The sequence below is a fragment of the Petaurus breviceps genome, unplaced genomic scaffold (genome assembly GCF_028583685.1).
Source record: "Petaurus breviceps papuanus isolate PSGF00001 unplaced genomic scaffold, PetGlider_PUasm1.0 400, whole genome shotgun sequence".
Lineage (NCBI taxonomy): Eukaryota > Metazoa > Chordata > Mammalia > Diprotodontia > Petauridae > Petaurus > Petaurus breviceps.
This window is the reverse complement of record NW_027186316.1, coordinates 5,028,877-5,052,219: the sequence shown is the minus strand read 5'-3', so window position 1 is coordinate 5,052,219 and position 23,343 is coordinate 5,028,877. Positions and strand designations below refer to the sequence as shown.

At 39.3% G+C, this 23,343-nt stretch overlaps 1 protein-coding gene across 1 annotated transcript in view; it reads right to left on the bottom strand.

Moving 5' to 3' along the window:
* The window catches only part of AMMECR1 (AMMECR nuclear protein 1), a 137,557-nt gene that overhangs the window by 64,800 nt on the left and 49,414 nt on the right, over positions 1 to 23,343 (bottom strand). Inside the window, exon 2 of the mRNA XM_069100424.1 lies at positions 8,740 to 8,850. Within this exon, the coding sequence (XP_068956525.1) occupies positions 8,740 to 8,850 (111 nt within the window). The remainder of the gene's footprint in view (positions 1 to 8,739; positions 8,851 to 23,343) is intronic.

Below are 23,343 nucleotides of genomic sequence, written 5' to 3'. Positions count from 1 at the left end.
CACACACACACTCACACTCACACACACACACACACTCACTCACACACACACTCACACAATAACTGAGGTAATCTCAGAGGAAAGGCACTAACATTAAGGGAAGCTGGGAAAAACTACTTTGCAAAAGGTGGGATTTTAGCTAAGACTTGAAGGAAGCCAGGGAAGCCAGGAGATAGAAGTGAGGAGGGAGAACATTCTGGTGTGAAAATACCCAGATGTGGGAAATGGAACGTCTCGTGCAATGAACAATGAGGCACTGTCACCATGTGATAGTACATAGGACAAGGCCAGGTTATTAAGGACTTTAAAAACCAAAGATTCTGGAGGTTAAATAGAGAGCCACTGGAGTTTACTGAATGGAGATGGAGCACCATGGTGAGACCTATGCTTTAGGAGGTGGTGAAGATGATGGGAAGTTAGAAACAACAGGCCTTGGCAGCAGATTGGATATGGGTGGTGAGGGAGCATGAGGAGGGAGGAGAATGAATGACACTTAAATTTTTGAGCCTCTGTGAGTGGAAGAATGGTGATGGCCTTGGCTATGACAGGAAAGTTAGGAAGAGAAATAGGTTTTGGGGAGAAGATAACGAGTTCAGTTTCAGACATATCGATTTAAAAATACCTATGGGATATCTCATTCCAGATTATAAAAAGCAGATGGAAATGTGACATCAGAGGTTAGGACAGAAGGCAGAGCTTTATAAATAAAGATAAGAATTACCTGCATAGAGATGATAACTGAATCCAAGGGAGCCAAGAGGGCCAAGGACACAGCCCTGCAGGAGACCTATGACCTGCTGGCCTGAAGGAAAATGGACCAAAGGAGACTGAAAAGGAGCAATCAGGTCGGAGAACAAGGATAGAGCAGTGTCATAAAAACCTAAAGAGAAAGACGTAGCAAGGAGAAGAGGGTCCTGGACAGTGTTAAAGGAAGCAAACATGTCAAGAAGGGTAGGAACTAAAAAGGGCCATTAGGTTTGGCAATTAAGAGATCTTTGGTAACTGGAGACAGAAGTTTCAGCTGAATGAAAACGTTGGAAAGCAATTTGCAAAGAGAAATGGAAACACAGTTTATATGTGGCTTTTTTTTTTTTTGCTTTTTGGAGCGGGGATTGCAGGGCAATTGGGGTTAAGTGAATTGCCCAAGGTCACACAGCTAGTAAGTGTGTCAAGTGTCTGAGACAGGATTTGAACTCAGGTCCTCCTGATTCCAGGGACAGTGCTCTATTCACTGGGCCACCTAACCACCCCTTATACATGGCTTTTTCAAGAAGTTTAGCCACAAAAGGAAAATGAGATACCTCTATTTCTTCAGAGATATTTGGAAAAAGAGGGACTCCTCTGCTAAGTCGCAATGGGTAAAGCACGGGGCATGGACTCAGGAAGACTTGAATTCAAATCCAGTCTCAGACATTTACTAGTTATACGACCTCAGGCAAGACACATGACCTCTGTCTGCCTCAATTTCCTCATCTGTAAAGTGGAGATAATAATAGTACCTGCCTCCCAAGAATGTTGTGAGGACAAAATGAGATATTACCTGTAAAACGCTTTGCAAACCTTAATGCACTATAGAAATGCTAGTTGTTGCTATTATTATCTTTGTTATTGTTATTATGATTATTACTGCTTTTATAATTGTTGTTGTTGTTATTATTAGCAGCAGCAGCAGCAGCATCTCCCCTATTCTGTATTTAAGTACTAGACCCCTCACCTGGCCATTTCAAGTCATTCACATTGGTTTACCTTCCTTAAATTTCTTTTGTCTCCTGTGTTTTCATTTCAATCATCACTTTTTTTGCAAAAAAAATATCCAGAAGAGACAAGAAAAGAAATTCTATTTAAGATTAAAAACAGAATGCATTAGATAATCTGGGAACTAATCTAACAAGACATATACAGGACTAACAAAAATACAAATATAAAACAACTTTTATAGAAATGAAAGACCAAAACAATTGGAGGAACAGTCTATGTCCCCAACTGGAGTATACTGCCATAGTAGAAATGATATGCTAACCAAATTACTCAAATAATTTGATACCACACCAACAAAATGACCAACTAAACATTCTCAAGAATTAGACAAAACCCAATCCAACCCACCAAGTATTTGCTGATTGTCCTCTCTGGGTGGTTCCATGGATAGGGTGCTCAACGTAAGAGCTGGGAAGGCTTGGGCTCCGATCTGACCTCAGATAATTATTAGCCAAAGCATCAGCGCCAAGGCTATCTCACCTCTCCAGGCCTCAGTGTGGTGGTGTCCTTTCTGATTCCATCACCCAACACATTAACTATACCTCCCAGCTTTGTGCCATCTGAGGGCACAAATGCAGGCTGGCCAGGGGAGTTCCTGACCCATTCGACATGATCTCCCAATCAATTCGTTGTTCATGGACATTTCATGGACTTGCCTCCCAAAGAGCTGGACATGTGCCTTAGCACCTTGCTAAGAGGACACAAAAAACTCCTAACTAGTCCCAGTGACTAGGGCAGCTTCCTGATAGTGGACTGACCTGTACTTTCTGTTCTAGGACTTCTGGAAATATTTTTCCAAGATGGATACAGGGAGGGTATTTATCCTGCCCCTAAAAGCAGAAAATGATAACCTGAAGGAGATATACATGGCCAAGTAGTCTATGCAAGCCCATGTAGGCCTGAGAAAGGAGTTTGTTGACCTCAAATTTGTGGCTATCTTATGCTTTTTTCTTTCCTTTTTTTGAGCATAGGTCAGAGACTGGTAGTTCTGAAAATGGCTATTTCCAGCAATGGGTAGGTAACCTCATGGGTAATCCTGAGTTTGGGAGTTGAGCACTAGCCTTCCACAGGGAGAAGAGTTCCTTAACAGCATGTATCTCAGAGAAGAGGATTCTGCAACTTGAGGACTAAAGTTATACCACGAGGGGCTAGAAAATCTTGTCAACCCTTCACAGCCCTGCTGAGTTTCTCTTATGATGCATGCCCAAGGTAAAGGGGGGGATTTCTGTTTAGCAGTCCCACAAAGTGCCTTTACCTTCTGAGTAAATCTAATGGGTATAATGGTTTGAGTGTTTTATATTTCTGTATTTATTAGTCGGTCCCTTTGTGCCCTTTGCAGCTTATGTATTTTCTGTTGTGAGTACAATAAAGGTCGTCCTATACCCAAGACCCATACTGTATACTCAGTGCCTTTGTAGATGGTTGGCCTGATAACAAACTTTGGGGAAAATGCGAGGTATAAGCAATATTTAAGCTTTGTTTTAGAAGTCTTCCAGGACAAATTCTGGTGAAGTTGTGAGCCAAAAGACCTTTTGGATTAGGCCTCCCAAGATTGAACCTGGGCTGATCTGAATCTAGGCTAGGAAAAGAGGGGAAGAGAAGAGAACTGGAATATTGCAAGTAATAAACTATAGAAATCTAGCACTAATTTCATTATTTTTTTTACTCCTTTTTTTTCTTTTAAAGAGGGGGATAAAAGGAAATATTAACAGTAAGTATTTTATGAAAGAAAAAGAAATAATTTTCAAAACAATGATTGTTAATGGAATAAATATACATAAAATGAAGGAGGACAGATCAGAATGGATCATCATCATAATAACAGTTAACATTTATATAGCACTTATTACATGCCAAGCACTGTGCTAAGTGCTTCACAATTATTATCTCATTTGATCCTGGAAGGTAGGTGCTATTATCCCCATTTCATAGATGAAGAGACTAAGGCAAACAGAAGTGATGTGATTTGCCCAGTAATTAAGTGTCTGAGGCTAGATCTGATCTCAGGTTTTCTTGACTCCAGGTCCATCGCTCTATCCACTGGGCCAAGGGCCTCCCTCAACTACAAGTGGTTGGTTCAACGAAGAAAGAGATGCGGATTGGGAGGGGATGAAGTAAAGAGAAGGCGGGGAAAGAGCTCCTATATGCAGAGAAAGCCCCATAGAAGTATGGTCTTCTGGGCTCCTACTCATCTCCTTTCTTTTCTTTAGCAGGTTCCAGGAATTGCTTCATTTGTTTCCCCATTTCTATTACCATTAATCATGGTTTGTGCCCAGTGTTTCTCCTCTTCTCTGACCTACTGTAGAACTGAATGTGAACAGTGCCCTTTAAGCTTCTAAGGAGTAATGGACAGGAAACAAAAATGCTACCTCCTATTTATTTCCCCACCTTCTCTTTTTTTCACTTATTTTCTAAAGGAAGAGAGATAAATAATAGAGCATTCTATATGAAGGATTCAAGTCAGGTTCACTTATATTTTTTGGGGAAAACTACACTCAGCCCATCTTGGGCATTTTATCACAGGAGTATAGAGTGGTGAAGACTGGTGTGGGGCAGAGGTGGGGAACCTGTTGGCCTCAAGGCCAAATGTGGCCTTCTAGGTCCTTGGGTACAGAATTTTGATTGAGTTCAAGTTTTACAGAACAAACCCTTTAATAAAGGGGATCTGTTCTGTGAAGTTTGGATTCACTCAAAGGGTCGCATCTGAGGACCTGGAGGGCCAAATGTGACCTCGAGGCTGCAGGTTTCCCACCCCTGGTGGGTGTCCATGTGGGATGAGTGGGGGCGGTGAAAAGACAGGATGCTGCCAATGGAAAGAATAGCCAGCAGGAGAAGCAGTGGGGCATTTCTGAATAAAGAAAACTGTCTTTTCTTGCTTCTGATAGTCCTGCTTCCCAGGAGAGACAGAAAGAGTCCTAACCTGGCCAAGGGCAAAAAGTAAGGACTAGGAAGGGATGGAACCCAATCTCAGGCACAACTATCTGATGGGAAAAGGTAGTGTCAAGAAAATTCTATGTTGTATGGCTACTGTGGCCAACGATTTGCCACCTGTATAAAATAATCTAGTTACATTGACAGAGGGATTACCTGTATGTACACACATATTTCATATATACACAAGTGAAATCATACTCATACAAGGATCTTTATTCTAGCCCCTTTAAAAAATCTTAGCTTTTAGTTTCTCTGATTTTATCTCCCAAAATAAAGCCCAGAATGGGTCACCACAGATAAATTTTTTTTTGTTGAAGAGAGCGAGAGATAGCTGTATATATACCAGAGATCAGAAACCTTCAAATAGACTTTGGTCCCTAGGGGGGTTAAGGGCATACACAGTCCCTCCCCCTCTCCTAGCCTACCGCCCATCTTAGCCCCAGGGATATGTGCAACTATGAAGAGCCAGTGACCCTCCCTTGGCCCACTGACATATCATCGTGGATGATTGACTAAGTCATTACATTGGAGTGAGGGAGAGGGGGAATGCAGGGAAGAGTTATTGACTCATGGCTGTTGTGGATCTGAGCCTCACCCTTGGACTCAGGCCTATGAAAGGGAGCAGTCAGATCTAGGAGAGAGGTCAGAGATCCAGAGAGAGCTATGAGACTAGATAGAGACCAGAGAGCAGACTTATGTCCCTAGGGGGAAGGAGAGAATGCCTTTTGAACAACCCTGCTGCAGGGGCCCACTCAATCACAGAGACAGGGGCAGCCAGAAGCAGAAGTGGGGCACCGATGTCCAAAATGCCTGGCCACATCTTCCTGGAGTAAAGGAAGATTTGTCCTAGACACTGCCGAGTTCCTAGACTCTCTTTCTTAGGGAAAAATGAGATTTGTTGTGGACTACATTGAGTACACTAGAGGCGGCTAGGTGGCTTTGTGAATAGAGTGCTGGGCCTGGAGTCAAGAAGACCTGAATTCAAATCTGGTCTCAGATACTTACTAGCTATGTGACCCTGGGCAAGTCACTTAACTTCTGTTTGCCTTAATCCACTGGAAAAGGAAATGGCACATGACTCCAGTATCTTTGCCAAGAAAATTCCACAGACAGTACTGGTGTGCTATGGTCCACTGGGTCACAAAGAGCTAGGACAAAACTGAACAACAATGACAATGAATTCCTAGACTTAGGCTTCTAGAGAGAAGAATAATGGTTCCACTTGAATTCCTGAACCCAGCATTCTGGAGAAAAGAACAATCATGGGGCTCTAGAGCTGAAAGAACAGCTATGGACAGTGTGGAAGAACATGATATTTACTGGACATTTGTCCTTTACTGCTGCTACCAAGAATTACTTATATGGTCTGTGTAGGCCTGACAGCAAGGGGGGACAATTTTTCAAGCAATGCAGAGTACAGTATTTCCTTTCAGGGGCCCCCAAACCTTTATCACTCCAAATCTGGAGGACTGTAGAGGTCCCCAGCAGAAAGTGAAGGGTCATCTCTCAGTCTCAATTGTTTCTCTTCTGAGGGAGTTACAACCACAGGGCAGCAGGAGGAATTTGAATAACTATTTAGGTCCTTGGAGGCAAAGCTGAACTCACCATAGAGGAAAGAAAAGCTATCCTGACTATTTATGGGATCCTATGATCTTTTGTGCAGTTTTTGCATGCTATCTGGAATATATTGTTAGCTTGAGTGCTAGCGTCAGGGCCAAAGGGCATTTTTACCCACATCTGTAGAAGCTGCATAGAAGCGACCTCAAGGCCTCTGCCACACACTGGCTGTGTGACCCTAAGTCACTCGGTCTCTTTGTGCCCCTTGACTTCTTTAAGTTTCAGAGCAGCTGCAGACTTGCATGGGCAGAGGGAGTTTCCTCATCCGGGCACTGAAATCACAGATCCAGACCCATCTCTATCCCTTATCCTAATCATAGAGACTTAAACATAAGCTATATTCTGAGATTCCCAGGAGATACCCTGGGCAGGGGCACATGTGCCAAAGGCTGAGGAGGAGGAAATCCCCCAAGTTGTTTATGCCCCCAAACATTCCTTAAACACATGAAGTATTCTTTTATTAGAGTTTCACTATTTTCAAACACTGACTTCATCCTGTTTTCAAATTTACTGTGCCACTGGGTTCCACTGTCTGGGGGAACTTGGTCCATGTAAAACCAGAATTGAGGTTCAAGGACACAGCTTATATAACAAAAGCAGAATCAAAGACTTTAGGCACAGGGAAGGGTAGGATTGGGGGCTATTTCTGTGAGAAGGAGACAGAATTAGATCACAGTGAACCAAACACACTGCAAGGATGTCCTGTTGATTTTTTTTTTAAAGTAATACAACAGAATTTGATAGCAACACAAATATAACCATTATAATCCTGAATATTAATAGAGTGACAGAATAGATTGGGAAAAAAAATAAAGCCACTATTCAAGAATTATAAGAATCTGAGCAACAAATAATCAGTGTGTTTAAAATGTGCTTTTGGCCAGAGACAACTGAGAGTTTGGGGTATCATGGTCAGGCCTTAGAAAGGGAGAGGACTTGCCAGTTTAAGTTCACTACTCTACTGGGCCTTTATCCAAAGAGCTCCAAGGGAATTTTTTGTATAGCATTTCATAGGCTTATAAGATCACAGATTTAGAACTGAATGACTTCTATGACATCATTTAGTCCAACTCCCTCATTTTAAGACCCCAAGAGGTTAAATATTTTGCCCATGATCATTCAGAGAGTGATAGAATTCAAACCCACGTCCTCTGACTCCAAATCCGGTGCACTGCTTCACTGGCTCACACTCCCTCCACTTCATTTATCTTCATATTAAATGTACAGGACAGATGGGAAATTGGGGGCAGAACCACCCTAAGTACCATAATCAGAAGCATAATGGCCAGAGAGGCAGCCGCAAAGTCAGAAAGGCTATGCCTGATGCATACTGACTAGTGACCCTGACTGGTCACTTGCATTCTAACACACAGCAGGTGCTGATTGACACTGGTAGAGGGAGTATCCTCACCACAGGCTCACTCTACAGTGAGGGGGGTCACTGGTCTTTCAAAAAAAAAAAGAAATAAAAAAGCCATGTACATATTAATTGCTGTAGAATATGAAAAATAACAGGAAATTCTTTTACTTCTTTGCTTATTTAAAGAATTTTCTTCTTTTGAAATAATTTTGGAACATGATTTGCTAGAAATCAAAACAGAACAAAAAAATCAGATGTCATAGCAGATAGCTTTTCAGAGACTAGAAATTAGGACTAGAGCCTTTTCACAACTTTAATGAGGCATTCAAGACTTTGTTATTGTGTTAGATGAAACAAAAGATATTAAGCTGCAATTAACTCTGGGTGCTGGGTGTGAAGGATTCTGCTGCCAGCCTTTGGTACCATTTCCTTCCCTAGTCCAGAGGTTTACCCAGAAATCTCAAAAGCATCTGAAAAGTACAGAACCCAACCTTATGAGATGAAATTAACAGCAACCAAATTGAAAAGTCTAATAGGGAAGAGGTGAGAAGTTTATTGAAGGCAATAAATTTTGAGAACTCAGGAACATTCAGTCCTCTGCTCTCAAGTTAAATACTGAATACAAGTCGTTCATGAAAATAAAACCAACAAAAAGGCCCATTAAGAAGCACCATTTGCCAGAGCAAATGGGATTATAGAATCAAAACATTTTAAACAATGTGTGAACCAACAGTCATCAATTCCCTCTAAAGAAAAGGCAGATGGTTAAAGGACAGGACAAAGTTTGACTCTGGCGCTCACCTTGGCTGGATGTGATCTCCCCTATTTCTGGCCTCGCTCTCACCATGTTCTGTTTGTACGTTTACTACACTTTCCCATTCTACCTGGAATCAGAGCCATTTGAATATCCCTTTATCTCCATGTATAGAAGTTGCACTCAATGCCTTTTGCACATAGTAGCCACTGAATATTTTTTGAAGAAAACTGACTTAAGAACTTTGACCAGTTAGAAAATATCAGATTCACTTTTTTAAATGTAGAAGCAATTATTTTTAAAAAGGGCTCTTTACCTGGTAAGTGTGTACTCCCTGAGTCCTGAATGCAGGTTCATGGCAGAAAAAGTACCTATGCATCCACGTAATCGTTTATCTCGACCAATCTTCCATGTAACAAACAGTGGGCTGTGATGAGAAACAGAAAAGACAGCTTACAGAAGTATTCAATTTGACTTTGCAAATATTTCCTGCATCCAACTTCTGATTACTACTGTCATATTTAAGTTTCATATGCTGCCTCGGAAAAATTGTGTTGCAGTATCCTCAGTAACCTTAATGACACCAGAAGATCAGACTGGAAGTTGGAAGAGACCTCAGGTGACAACTGTTTGCACCCATAGCTGAACAGCATCAGTTCCATAACGTGCTTATCTAACTTCAGGCCAAAGGCCATCAGAGCTGAGGGACTTACTACTACCTCTGTAGGCAGCTCCCTGTGCTTCCACCCCACTCTAATAATTCACCTGCACTTGGTGACCGTGAACCTGGGAGTGCCTGCTTCCCATCTCTAGTAGCCCACTGGAACTCTTTCTTTGCTGGAATCCAAGATCTTTTCTCTTTAGGCTTAAAGCCTTAGGCCTCCTTTATCGGGAGATCTCAATGCTCTGGTAGGAAGCTAGAAACAAGTTCTCCTGTCTCTCAAACTCTACTATGAATCAACAATTAATAAGCATTTATTGAACAACTACAATGTACCAGGAACTATGTGAGGCATCAAGGATATTAATACAAAGAACGAAATAATCTCTATCTCAAGTAAAACTCTATTACCCAGATAATAGGAGGTAGCCTTGAGACAGTATTGGGTCCTGTGGCCTTGGGACTAGGCCTCCTAAAGTTCCACTCTAAGGATCTACTCCCATCATCCTGAGCCAGTACAGGTTTCACTCCCTACACTCTTATTCTCCTCTTTTTCTTAGCTTCTCTCCCTGGCAGACTAGCCTTAAGTGCACTTCCATAGGCCAGACTATGAAGTTGCACCTTGGGATAAAGGGACAGTAGCCACCTCTCCTTGCTCTGAGATACTGACACCCACTCACTTCCTTATCTCAAGGCTGTAACTTATTATTTGGGCCCTGGCCCCCAAGGCTTGATCTAATAGGCTAGAAGTTTATAGAATAATTTATAAACAAAAATGTATGAGGCATTTAATAATATCAACCAACTGATTCTCCTTTCTACCTGCCACTCCTGCCCAGGAATTGGGCTTTGTATAGAGCTACGCAAATGTGTAGATTAAGGCAAGATGTATGTAAAATCCCATATATAGAAAAAACCCATCTATAAACTGACAATTACATCCTGCTTGGCTCCAGGCTTTAAAAAAAGGTATCAGAAAAAATAAAACACATTTAACCAGCTCAAAATTGTAAACTTAAAAAAAACAAACAAAAAAGTACTGCTTAGCAGTAATTAAAAACCACAAAATAAATTTAAAATAATAATACTGCATGAAGGACTTTATACTCAAAATATTTTTTAAAAACAAATTTCATCATATTTTGGTTTCTTTTAAGATTTTCTCTGCATTTGGACCAGCACTATCTACTTTCTGCTCTGTGGAGTGATGGGCCCATTTGAAAATTTCCTTCCTGAATATGGGCGTGTCTGTGTACACATGTGCTTTGAGACTGTTGGAATAAGGGAAATGACTAAAACGAGGTGGGTAAATCTTGGAAAGTTTCATGGAAAAAAGTTAAGTTTTTAAAAGAACTTGGAAAGAAGACAGAGGTATGATTTGGCAAAACCTCATACCCATGGAACTTATCCTGGACATTTCACCTCTGTAGGCCTCAGTTTCCTCATCTGTAATATGAGGGGGATAGACCAGGTGTTCTCTACCTTCCTTCTAGCTCTAGAATCTTTTATCTTAACCTTCTCCATCCTACTGAATCTATGGAGTACAGAGTTAGGAACTGTGACCTTCTCTGCTTCCCCAACTGCCCTTATCCTTCAGTACACCATAATAGAGGCTATGGCTAATAAATGAATGGGTTGAATAAAACCTTATAAATTCAGATTAAATAGGGTTCATCTAAACGAATGGAAATGTGGAATTAAGGAGCCTTTTGAAAAGACCATCTTACAAGCACAAGCTCTATGTAACAACACATTAACAAACTGTCTCCAAGTACAAGTCCTTCCATAAATCTATTTTCATGGCTGCATCGTAGATATATATGATTATCAGGTTAATTCACATGAAAGCAATGCTAAAGTCTTTGAAAAAATTTTCTAACTAGATTAAGCATGCTCCCTGAAAACTTGTTTACTTCATTAATATATTTGAACTTGAGACTGATTTGTGAGTAGGAATTCAATATTTCTCAATAAACTTCACACATGATTAAGGTTATCGTATATGTGTGTATATAATTTTTACAAAACATAAAATGCATTAGGTATTTATTCTCAATTGTTAACATATAAAGAACAATTCTATTCAGAAGCAATTTTGTTATTTTAATCTCTACAACTTTCAGGAAATTTAAAAAGAAATTACATCGAAATGGTCTGCTTCTCATATTTGCTCGTCTGCCACGTTCTTTAGGTTGTATGGAATATAAAACATACTTTTGCCCTCTAGAAATGTCCATTTTATGGAAACCTGCCATACCTTATATTGCTAATACCAGGATCTGTCAAGAAGTATCTTTTTAGAAACAGACAATACTCCCGCTCAGCCAACATTTCAATCACTCCATACATATAAGTTATGTTGAGGTAAAGTGATATATATATATATAGATGTAGATATACACAGACACACACACACACACACACATAAAGTTGTAACAGCAGGACAGCACATATTTGAAAAAACCTGAAGCAGAAGACAATGAGCAAGTCAACAGTATAATGATGTCTGAAAAATGACCAAGGAAAATACAAGATGGAAGAGAGCAGGTTATGAATGAAGAAGCAGTGTCAAGGCATCCAAGAACCTGGAAGACGGAATATGGAATATGGTAAAAGGCATATAGAGACTGCACAGGTTGAGCAGAGGGTGGATTGTAGAGGGTCCTGTATGTCTGAATGGTTATTATGGGACTCCCATGTGCCAGACACTGTGCTCAGCACTATGGCTACAAAGACACAAGCCAATCAGTCCCTGTTCTTAGTTCATCAACAAGTGTTTAATAAGCACCAAATGCAATACCAGGCCCTGGGCCAGAATGCTGGGGACACTAAGACAAAAAGGACATGGCCTGTACCCATAGGGAGCTCCAGCTCTGAGGCGACAACATAGCCAAAGAAAAGTAGAGCTAAAATACAAAGTTAATAGAAGTAATGAGAGCGCAGCGCTGACACCATCAGCTGGGAATGGTGGCAAGGAAAGAGGCCAGGGAGGAGGTAGCTCTTGGGCTGATCTCTAAAGGATGCTAGGGATTTTAAGAGACAGAGGTCAGGGGGAAGTATATCACAGGCATGACGGACAGCCTGTGCAAAGGCAAGGAGACATGATGTGGAATGCCATGTGTGAGGAACAGCAAGAAGGGAGAGAAAGGGAATAATTTGTAATGAGCCTGGAAAGGAAAAACAGAGCCAGACTGGGAGGGTCTTATAATAAGAATATTACTCCGGCAGCTCTATGGAGAATGGATTAGAAGGGGCAGGGTAGAGGAGCTACAGACAGAAACAACTAGGAGATGAAAGGGAGAGTGAGGAGTGGAGGATGACACCAAGGCTGCCAACCTGGCGGGGCCCTTGACAGAAAAAGGGAAGTTAGGAGGGAGGAGGAGATTTGTGTTCGGTTCCTTGATTTTTACAAGGTGTGGGTGAAGAGAAGAGAACACACTGTTTGGGACCTGTTGAGTTTGAGATGCCTTAGGGAACATTCAGTTTGAAATTTCTACTGTAAAAGGCATTTCTATTTTACTTCGTAAGCAAGAGAGAGCCAATGGACAATTTCTGACAGTGGCATGAAGGGAGTGACGAAGTCAGGGATACCATTTTCCAAGTTATCACAACAGTACAGGCAAAGTGTAATGAGAGTCTGAAACACAGTGATGGAAGTATGAGTGGAGAGATAAGAGGGAGACTCAACAGCCTTTGTCAACCGATTAGACAGGGAAGGTGAACAAGAGGTAAGAATCTAGGATCACTCCAAGGTTATGAACATGGATAATTAGGTAGATGATGGCACCTCACTAGAAATAAGGAAGGCTGGAAGAACAGTCAGGTTAGGGGAAAAGATTATGAGTTCAGTTATGATGTTAAGTGTGAGATGCAGAAAGGAGAGTCAAATGAAGCTGTCCAGTAGGCAGCTCAAAATACAACAGTCGAAATCTAGGGAAAGGGCAGAGATACACCTTCCCTTGACCCTGTCACTTCTCCAAATGATCATCTTGGCTTTTTTCTTCCCTTTACTAAATTTCCAGCAACTTAGTGGACATTTATTGACTTCACTTCCTCTCCCCAATCCCGCCTCTGATGCCACTGATCTAGTGACATTATTTTCTCCAAAATGACTTAATTCCCAACCCTTTATTCACTCCTCGTTTTCCTCAACCCTTTCTGCAGCAGGCAGCACTGATGACTGCCTTCTGGACACTGCTCTCTGGTGCTCCTACTTGTCAGATTGCACTGGACCACCAGCATATTTCACCCTCTTTTCTCTTCCATTGCCCCCCACTCCCTACTGCCAATCTTTCTTCCCTCTACAACTCTGCCTTTGATGAGCTCATCAGGTCCCATGGCTTTGTCACCTCTACGTATTCATAAATATATACAGCCCTCCCTTCTCATTCTCCTCCCTGAATTTCAATCCCATGTCTATAAATATCTTTCTGCAAATGTTCACACATGTATGCTCTACCAGTACCTCAAACATGCCAAAACCGAATGTATATTCCCTTCTAAAAATGTCCCCTCTTTCAAACTTCCCTATTTCTTTTGAGAGACTCCTAATTGGTTTTCCAACTTCTAGTCTTCCCACTCTCCAACCCATCCTCCACAGAGCTGTCAAAATAATCTTCCTGAGGCACAATTCTGATTATATTCGCCCTTTCTCCAAAATCTTCAGTGGCTTTCCATTACTTAGAAGATAAAATACAAATATTTTCCTTTCAAAATCTGGCTCCTCTTCCCTTTTTGGCCTTATTTCATACTACTCCCTTTCACAAACTCCACATTGCTAGTAAATTAGATGACTGTTTTTTAAGGTCAATATTCCATTTCTCACATGCCTGCATTCTCAAAAGCCAATCCTTATGGCCTGGTATGTCTTTCTCTCCTCTACCTTTCTGAATCTTTCCTTCCTTTGAGGCTCAGCTTAGTCACCAGTCCCAAGTCCTGCTCCATTTCCAGTGGACTAAACTTCCTTGTGTGTATATGTGTTCTATCCCCCCAGTAGAATGTAAGCTCCTTGAGAGCAAGGTGTAGTTCATTTTTCTCTTGCTTTCCCCAGCACCTGCTACTGTGGTAGTACACAGGAGGCATTGAATAGCTGTTTGGTAATCTACATTACTGAATCAAAGGAGACCATCACATTGATCATTCAGACTACAAACCTCAGAGTCATTTTTTTAATCCCTCTCAACTTCACCCTTCATGTCCAAACAGTTGCCAAGTCTTAGTGAGTCTACCTCTATCAAAGTTCTTATATCTCTTCTCTCCTCTCCCACAGGAACCACTGTACCTACCTAGGCCCTCAACAACTCCCACCTGGACTACTACAGTAGCCTCCTAACTGGCCCTCCCCAGCTTCCAGCTCTCCCCTCCAATACATCCTCCATTCAGCTACCTTGTCAATATTTCTGATGCACAGGTCTAACCATATTGGTCACAAAATTAAAAACCTTCTAGTTTTATATATATATATATATATATGGAAATATTTTAATATATATTTATTACACATGATAAATATAGAAAGATATTATATAAAATATATTAATATTTATATATATGCAATGAATCCTTACCCTGGCATTGAGACCTGGAAGAATATCATAGCAATATCTCTGTCCCAGCATATTTCCTACTGCTTTCTTCCACATGCCTGGTTTTCTATTCTAGATGAATTGGACCTTAGCTATTCCTGTTTTGTCCCCTTGCTTCTATCTATCTGCTCAAGCCTGAGACACACTCCTTCTACATTTCAATCTATTAAAATATTTTTTCTTCTCGTCTATCCTACTGACATTTCCCCCAAACATGCAAAGACCCCTATGGAGTACATTTCCTGGGGGGGGGGGGGGGGGGCAGGGAGCAGCTTGGAGGAAAGGAAGGCTGTGCTATATCCTTTAACTTTAATAGTGTTGGGCAGCTCTGCCACCTCTCAGGGTTGCCACTTGTTATGGCATTGTGGTGGTTGGACATATTGCACTTGGCAACACTTCACATCAATCTCTTTTGTCTCTGAATTTTTCATTTTCATCATTTCTCGTGGCATACTAACATTCTATGATGGTCACCATTACATCCCCCCAATTGTTAGACACACTTTATTTCTAGCTTTTTGTCACAAATGATGCTACTAGGAATATTTATGAGCATATCATTCTTTTCTTGCTGTCAATAACCTCCTTAGGGTATATTCCCAGTAGAAACAGACTCTCTAGGTCAAATGGAATAAACAATTTCAAAACTTTTCTTGCATAATTCCAAATTTGTTTCCAGAACTGTTGAACTAATTCAATGCTCCACCAGCTACGAATTATCATACTTGTCCTCCCACTGCCCCTCCAAAATGAGTTTTCCCTTTCCTAACTTGAAGAGCCTGAAGGAAAACCAACATTTAAAATGTGCAGTGAATCAAATAAGGATGTATGCATAATGTGTTTTGCAAACTTTAACCTGGTATATAAATGTGAGCTATTCTCTACTGATGATATTAAACATTTTTTGAGGAGTTTGTATTTCTTTTGAAAAATGCTCATTATTTGATGACTTCTACATTACGGAATGAATCACATTTCATCTTATACATTTATGTAAATTTTCTAAGCATTCTGGATGTAAGACTTTTTATCAGATTGTGTAATATAAAGATTGATTTTGTTCCCCAACAACAATCTTCTGGTTGTAGCTGTTTTATTTATTCAAAAGCTTTCTTAATTTATACAACTGACACTGTCTATTTGTCCTGTGAATGGTTACATTTTCCCCCTAACCATAGCTATAAAAGCAATAACCTTCCATTCTACCATTATTTTTTAGATGTTCTATTTACATTTGAAATTTATTCTAGTATATGGTGTAAAACAGAGGTTCTTACCTGGGGCCTATGAACTTGATTTTTTAAAAATATAAATTCAAACTGCATTTCACATAATTGGTTTCCTTTGTAACTCTATGTATTATATGCATTTAAAAACATTCTTTTGAGAAGGGTTCACCAGACTGACTTCCAAAAGGTGTCTGGGACACAAAAAAAAAGGTTTAAGAATCCTTGGTAGAAAATGTTAATCTCAATCTATTATTTGCCAGAATACTTTCTAATTTTCCTAACAGTTGCTAAATAAAGTATCACAGAATTTCAAAGTCAGAAGGGACTTCAACGGCCATTTATTTCAGCCCACATCTGAACAAAAATTCCTTCCATAACACATCTGCCAAGTGAAATCTAACCTTTCCTTGAAGATCTCCAATGAGGGGAAACCCTTTACCTCCCCCAAAGCCACCTATTCCACTCTTGGTTAGCACTGACTAGTTTGAAGTTTCATCTTACACCTACCAAATTTGTCTTTATAATTTGTGATTTTGTAGTTTTTGTAACTAATTTTTGTCATTTCCTCCTCTTGTCCTCTAGGGACAGAGTCTAATCCCCTTTTCACAAGACAGCCAGTCAAAAATCTGAATATGATTAACATTACATATGTCATTCTCCCCACTCCTCCCGCAATCTTGTTCTCAATATAATCTGACCTTGATGCCTTTCTTGTTGGTATCCTCTCCTGAACATATTCCAGGTGAGGTCCAACCCAGGCAGAATGCAGAAGAATAAGCCCCTCTTTATTACTGGTAGTTCTGCCTCTCAATGCACCATTGTGATGGCATCTGCTTTCTTGAGGTCCTGCCCCAGAACTACAGGTGCTGAATTTAAGTAAACATTAGATTGCTATGTGTATCTGTTTCTAGATCTTGCTTATCTATTCCAAGTCACAGATCAACTTTTCTTTCACTTACATAATTTTGGTAATCAGTCCTTTGCAATATATTTCCCAAAGCAGCTAGGTGGCACAGTGGATAGAATGAGTCTGGAAGACTCATCTTTCCTGAGTTCAAATCTTTTTTTTTTTTGCTTTTTGGAGGGCAATTGGGGTTAAGTGACTTGCCCAAAGTTACACAGCTAGTTTGTGTGTGTGTGTGTGTGTGTGTGTGTGTGTGTGAAGTGTCTGAGGCCAGATTTGAACTCAGGTCCTCCTGACTTCAGGGCCAGTGCTCCTGAGTTCAAATTTAGCCTCAGACACTAGCTATGTGACCCTGAGCAGGTCATTTAACCCTGTTTGCCTCAGTTTCCCCATCTGTAAAATGAGAAAGAAATGGCAAATCACTCCAGTATCTTGGCCAAGAAAACCCCAAATGGGGTCCCAAAGAGCTAAAAGCAACAAAAATAATAACAACAATAATTTCCTAATCTGGTCAAACCAAATCCATGCTTCCAACTCCCCCCCCCATTATTTTAACTTTTTAATACTTTTATTGTTACAGATAGGATTTCATGGGTTTAAGAAACTCCCAGTGTGGAAACTCCCTCTCCTTCTACAGACTAGATATTTGTTACTTGGAAAGATGGCTGGGTTCAAGGACTTGCCCATAGCCCCATAGTTTGTATGTGTCAGACACAGGATTTAAACCCTGGTTCTTCCAGACCATCTGCCAAGCATTCTACTATGCCCCACAACCTTTTACTATTTATCTCTTGATATTCTTGTCCTATTATGCATCTGAACAAAATTTTAAATTATTTTGTTTAATCCTATAAAGCATTTCTTTGGTAATTTGATTGGCATAGCATTAAATCTGCAGAGCAGTAGGGTAACACTTTAACTTTTACTATCTTGGTACAACCTAGCCATGAACATTAAATATCTCTCCAATTATTTCAGCCTTGATTTTCATTTTCATAAAATGAACTTCTCTCTGACATAGCTGTGTTTTAAAAGCTTGTATTTCAAAGAAAATTAATTTTGTTCAAAACTACAGATATAAGATGCACATGACATGATTCATTACAAGTTTATCTATGACAATCATTTTAAAGTCCCTCACAAACATATATGTTACTTTATCTTTTCCCCGTTCTGTATGATACAGTCAAGATCTGCATTTTAGAAAGAAGTTAGGGGAAAAAAAGCTCAAAGGCACCTGCTATGATATGGTAGAAAGTGTGTTAGATTTGGAGTAAGAGGAGAAAGAGTTCAAATACAAGCTTTACTACTTAATAGTTGTGTGAATATGGGCAAGTCAGTTAATCTGTCAGTTGCATCATCTCTAAAATGATTCTAAATCTATGATTCTTCTGGATTTGGAAAAATTGTTTTGCAGTTCTATTTACAGAAGTATTCCAAGATGACTTGACAGGTTCATTCCAAGATATTTAATGCAATAATCTAATGGAATTCCTTTATTCCTTCCTCCAAGTGATAGGAAACAAAAATCTTTTTTTCTCCTTTTTCTTAAAAAAAAAACACACCACCTTTATTATAAGAGATGACTCTATGAGAGGGTTATCAGAAGGACAGTGGGGAAATCTAGGCAATATAAAAACAAATTCAATAAAAACTTTTTTTTAATAAAATTAATCAAACAAGCACAGTAGCCTAGTTTTTGACAAATCCAAAGATCTCAACTGATGGGGTAAGAACTGACTATTCAACAAAATCGTTGGGAAAACTGAAAAGCAATCAGGCAGATAACTAGGTCTAGACCAACATCTCATACCATATATCAAGATAAGCTCCAAATAGATACTTGACTTAGACATAAAGGATGACAAAATAAACAAATTAAGAGCAAGGAAATTACCAGTCACATTTATTGATAGGGAAAGTTTGTAACCAAACAAGGCATAAAGAGTGTTTAACAGAAGGTAAAAATGGACAATTCTGATTACATGATATTACAGAATCGATAAAGCAAAAATTAGAAGAGAAGTAGGTAAGCAGGAAAATATCTTTGCAACAAGTTTTCTGATAAAAGTCTCATTCTAAGATATATAGGAAACTAAATCAAATTTACAAGAATAGGAGTCATTCCCCAAGTGATAAATGGTCAAAACAGGCAGGAACAGGCAATTGTAAGAGGAAGAAACCCAAGTTATCGATAATTACATGAAAAAAATACTCTAAATCACTAACAATTAGACAAACACAAATTAAAACAACTCTGAGGTTCTACCTCATACCCATTCAGATTGGTAAAACTGACACAAAAAGGCAATGAGAAATGCAGGAGGGGGCTGTACATTAATGCATGATTCTAGAGGTCTGATGATAGATTCAAGTGTGCAATCTAAGATATATGGACATGGCCAATGTGGGAATTTGTTTTGCTTGACTATTACATGTTTGCAACATGGGTTTTGTTGTTCTTTCTTTCTTAATGGAAGCAAGGTGGTAGGAGAGAAAACAGATTTTCAACGACAGAAAAAAATAAATTTAATTAAAAATGAAAATAAAAGGAATAGGTAAGGAAAAAATGGGAAATTCTAATTATTTCTGTGGTTATCTTTCATATATTACTATTTTTCTGAAGACAAAAATCATCTTTTTGTTCATTTTTCTAAGGTTCTTCTCTCATTATGATCTGTAAAGAGATCATTTGTCTCCTTTTACATATACTTATATATTCATAAAAAAATTTTTTCTGATTTCTATAACCACCATATTTAGAATGAGATTAAATAATAGTGGAGACAATGGGCATCTTGCTTTACCTTTGATAATATTGTCAAAGCTTCCACTATTTGAATCCTCATTACAAGTAACATTAGCTTAGTTTTAAATACCTACTTCTGAGATAGTTAGGAAAAGGTTCTATTCTCCTGCTCTTTGGCATTATTAAAGCAAATTAATGCAATTTTCTTGAAGGCTCTTTCTAGAATTTATTGATAAAATCATGACTTTGAAATTATTCTTATAATGGCTGAGATGATGTTTATAGTTTTTCTAATATTGAAACCATCACTTCTTCATTCCTAGTACAAATCCAACCTGGTCAAAGTGAATACTTGAGAGTAATAAATTGCTAGATTTTTTTCACTAGTATTTCATTTAATAATTTTGCATCAGCATTTCAGTAGTGAAATGTCTGCAGTTTTCTCTCTGCTTGGTCTTTTCCTTGTTTCTTTATCGTCATCATATTTGTCTCATAGAAAGAGTAGAATAAGTTGTCATCTTTCTTTCCTTTTATTAATATTTTATAGACCATAGGAGTTGTTTTATCATTAAGTGTTCAATAAAGTAAACTTGTAAATCTATGTGGACAAATTTTCTTTGGTGGGGGGAAGTGGTGGTGGTCACTTATATCCAGCGGCAAGAGTTTTTTCCTTTTTTTCCTTTGATTTCTAGTACTTGCACAAACTAGGCACAACCTACACAAGTTCTTTTCTTATCTTCCCAGCTGTCAGTGATTCTCCCCACTTCGTTACCTTATATTTGCTTTATAGTTATCTGAATAAATGTTATTCCTCTCATTAAAATGTAAACTCTGGAAAGCGACTGTTCATTTTGAAAATGTACCACCATTGTACCTCATGCATGTATCACAATGCCCTCCATGTAATAGGTATCTAAACAATCTTGTTTAACTGAACTGAAAATCATGCCACGATGGAAAAAGGATGCCCTTCCTTCATCTGCAAACTTAGGAATTTAAGGAATTATATCTTTGGAACTCTAACCTATTGAGGAGTAAGAGTCTGTTTAAATCACAGTAAGTGAAAACTGCACTCAAAACACTAGAATTCTGATTACCCATAATGTCTAAGGTTTGGTTCCAGATCAAACTGAAGAAACTTCCTCGCTTCTGGTAGGGATGCAGGGGAGTACAGGTGCAGACTGCTGCCAGATGAAGTTGCTATGTAGATTTGTTTTCTCAAACCATTTTTCTTTGTTCTAAGTGGGAGTTCTATGGTTATTGGGAAATGAAAGTGGTGTAAAAAAAAGCATCATTAAGAAAAGCCTTATGACTTAATGGAAGCTAACCATGCAGTCAACAACATTCAGCATACATAAACAACAAAGAACAGTACTAGGAACTTCAAGGAGATACATAAGAAACAGCAAAGTAATTGTCCTTGAATAATTTATAATCTAGCACAAACACACATGAAAGACATTAATAGAGGCAAGTAGCTATACTAAAACAGCTCTATCTTTATGCAAAAGATGTGTGTTTTCCTGCAAAGTTTCAGGTAAATCAGATCTTTCATAAAAACAAATTTTATTTCCATAGCCCCAAAGAATTCAAGCAGAAGAGATGCTGGAGGCAATTCAGTCCAAACTGTACAAGCAGAACAGAATGCCCCTGTACTAGAGTTCTGCTCAAAGATTTCCAATCAGGGAGAACCTACTCCCTCCCAAGGCAGCTACTCCTTCCACTTTGGGACAGGTCAGTCTCTTCTCTAGGAAAGCTTTACTTAACCTCAAGTCTAAACTTTTCTTCTGGAAACTTCCCCTAATGCTCTTAGTTTTGCCCTCTAGAGCCAAAATGAACAAATCTATTCCTTCTTCTAGGTGAAAATCCTTCAAATGCTTCAATCTGGCTATCATGATATCCAGCCCAAAGTTGAGTTTGCAGTCCATTAACACCCCCCAGATCTTATTCTGCTGAACTGCTGCCTACCCATGCTTCTCCCATGTTCTAGAGGCATTTTTTTTTAATTACCAAAGAAGCCTTTTTCCTTTTATACTTCTGTCATTTCCTGACATAGGCTCACAATTGAACCCTCCCTTGTAACAAAGAAAAACATCTAAGGAAAACCAACTGATAAAAGGACCATACCTGAGAGCCTATGAATATTCTGCCCACATATTCCCCCATGAGTACAGCTGTCTTTTGGCATTTTCATTTGTATTATTGTAGTAATTACATATAATCTTCTCCTGGTTCTGCATACTTCACAGAGTTCATAAGAAGACATCCCAAATTTAACATTGATTTTTTACCTCAATTTCTAAAATTTACATGTATTTTTATTGCATTTGAGCTTATTAGACTGATCACAATGTTACCTGTCAAGATATTTTTAGATCTTGATTGTAATCTACTCTGCTGGCTACCCCTCCAGATTTCTTAACATCTTCCAATTTGATAGGAATTTGATATCTATGTTTTATCCAAGTCACTGATTTAAAAAATGATAACACAGATGCCCTGGGCATTCTACTAGAGACATTCCTCCAAAATGATACTAACCCATTAATGACTACACTTTGGGTGGGGCAGTTCTACTATTGTTTGTCCCACCTATTATTTCTCTCTCCACCTTTTCCACAAAAATCACAGGAGGCTTTGTTTGGCAAATGCCTTGTTTAAATCCAAGGAGACTGTATCTTCAGCATTATCCTGATCTACTAGTCTAGCTACCTGGTCAAAAAAGGGAAGAAAGTGGAATGACTTGCTCTTGATAAATCATGGCGGTCCTTTGTAATCACCACTTTCTTATTTGACCATCTTTTTTATAATATGTTGGTCAGCATTCTGATGCTCCAATCTCTCCCCCCCTTTTTTTAAACAATTCAGACATCTGCCCTTCTCCAGGTCTGCAGTGCCCTTCCATTTCTCCATCTCCTCTGCCATCTTTTGGAGATTACCAACTTGGATCAGCAATCACACCAGCTAGTTCTTTCAAGTAATCTGGAATGTAGTTCACCTGGGTCTGTTGATTTGAATGAATTTGTTGAGGGCAGCTACACAGAGCCAGAAATTTCCTGGCTTATCTTGAGTTTCTACTCCCTCCTAAGCCCTTTTGTTCTAACTCTCCTCGAAAGATAAAAGAATCGAAATAAAAACTGACTAACTTGTACTCATTAACTCTATCAAATATGGTATAATGCTCATCCTATATACCCCAAGCTTTTGGTGGTCTTCCTCTGAGCTAAAAAATAGCCAGTTTGTGGTCATTTACATTCATTGCCAGCATTATCCCATTGTAGGGTGTAGTGGGGCTAGGGTCCTCTTTTATAGCCACTATTTTCACTACCTTTGCTTTTATAATCTAATCACGCTCTTACTTCAAGTCAGAAAACAAAGTCAAAGGTAGTAGAACATCAGAAAGAACTGGAAGGGGACACAGAACCAAAAATATTTTGCTTATTTATTGTTTGCTAATTCATTTGATTCTACTTCCTTAAATGCTCAATGTTTTATTTAAGACTACTGCTGATAGCTTCTGGCAAGACCCCCAAGTGGGAGACTGCATCTAAGACCAGCTCCCCCTCACACTGATGGGGTATAGGCTCTGGGAAACCCCTTGAACTCTGACTGAATCTTCCCACTGGGTGAGACATTTGCCTGAGGCCATAAGTCTTTCATTATCCCAGGCCCAAATTTCTGTTACTCTTAACCTAGCCTATTCCTCTACAATCCAGCTACTTCCCACCCTTGATCTTATCAAAATATATATACCCAAATCTGTTACCCTTAAACTGGCCTAGCCCTCCATGG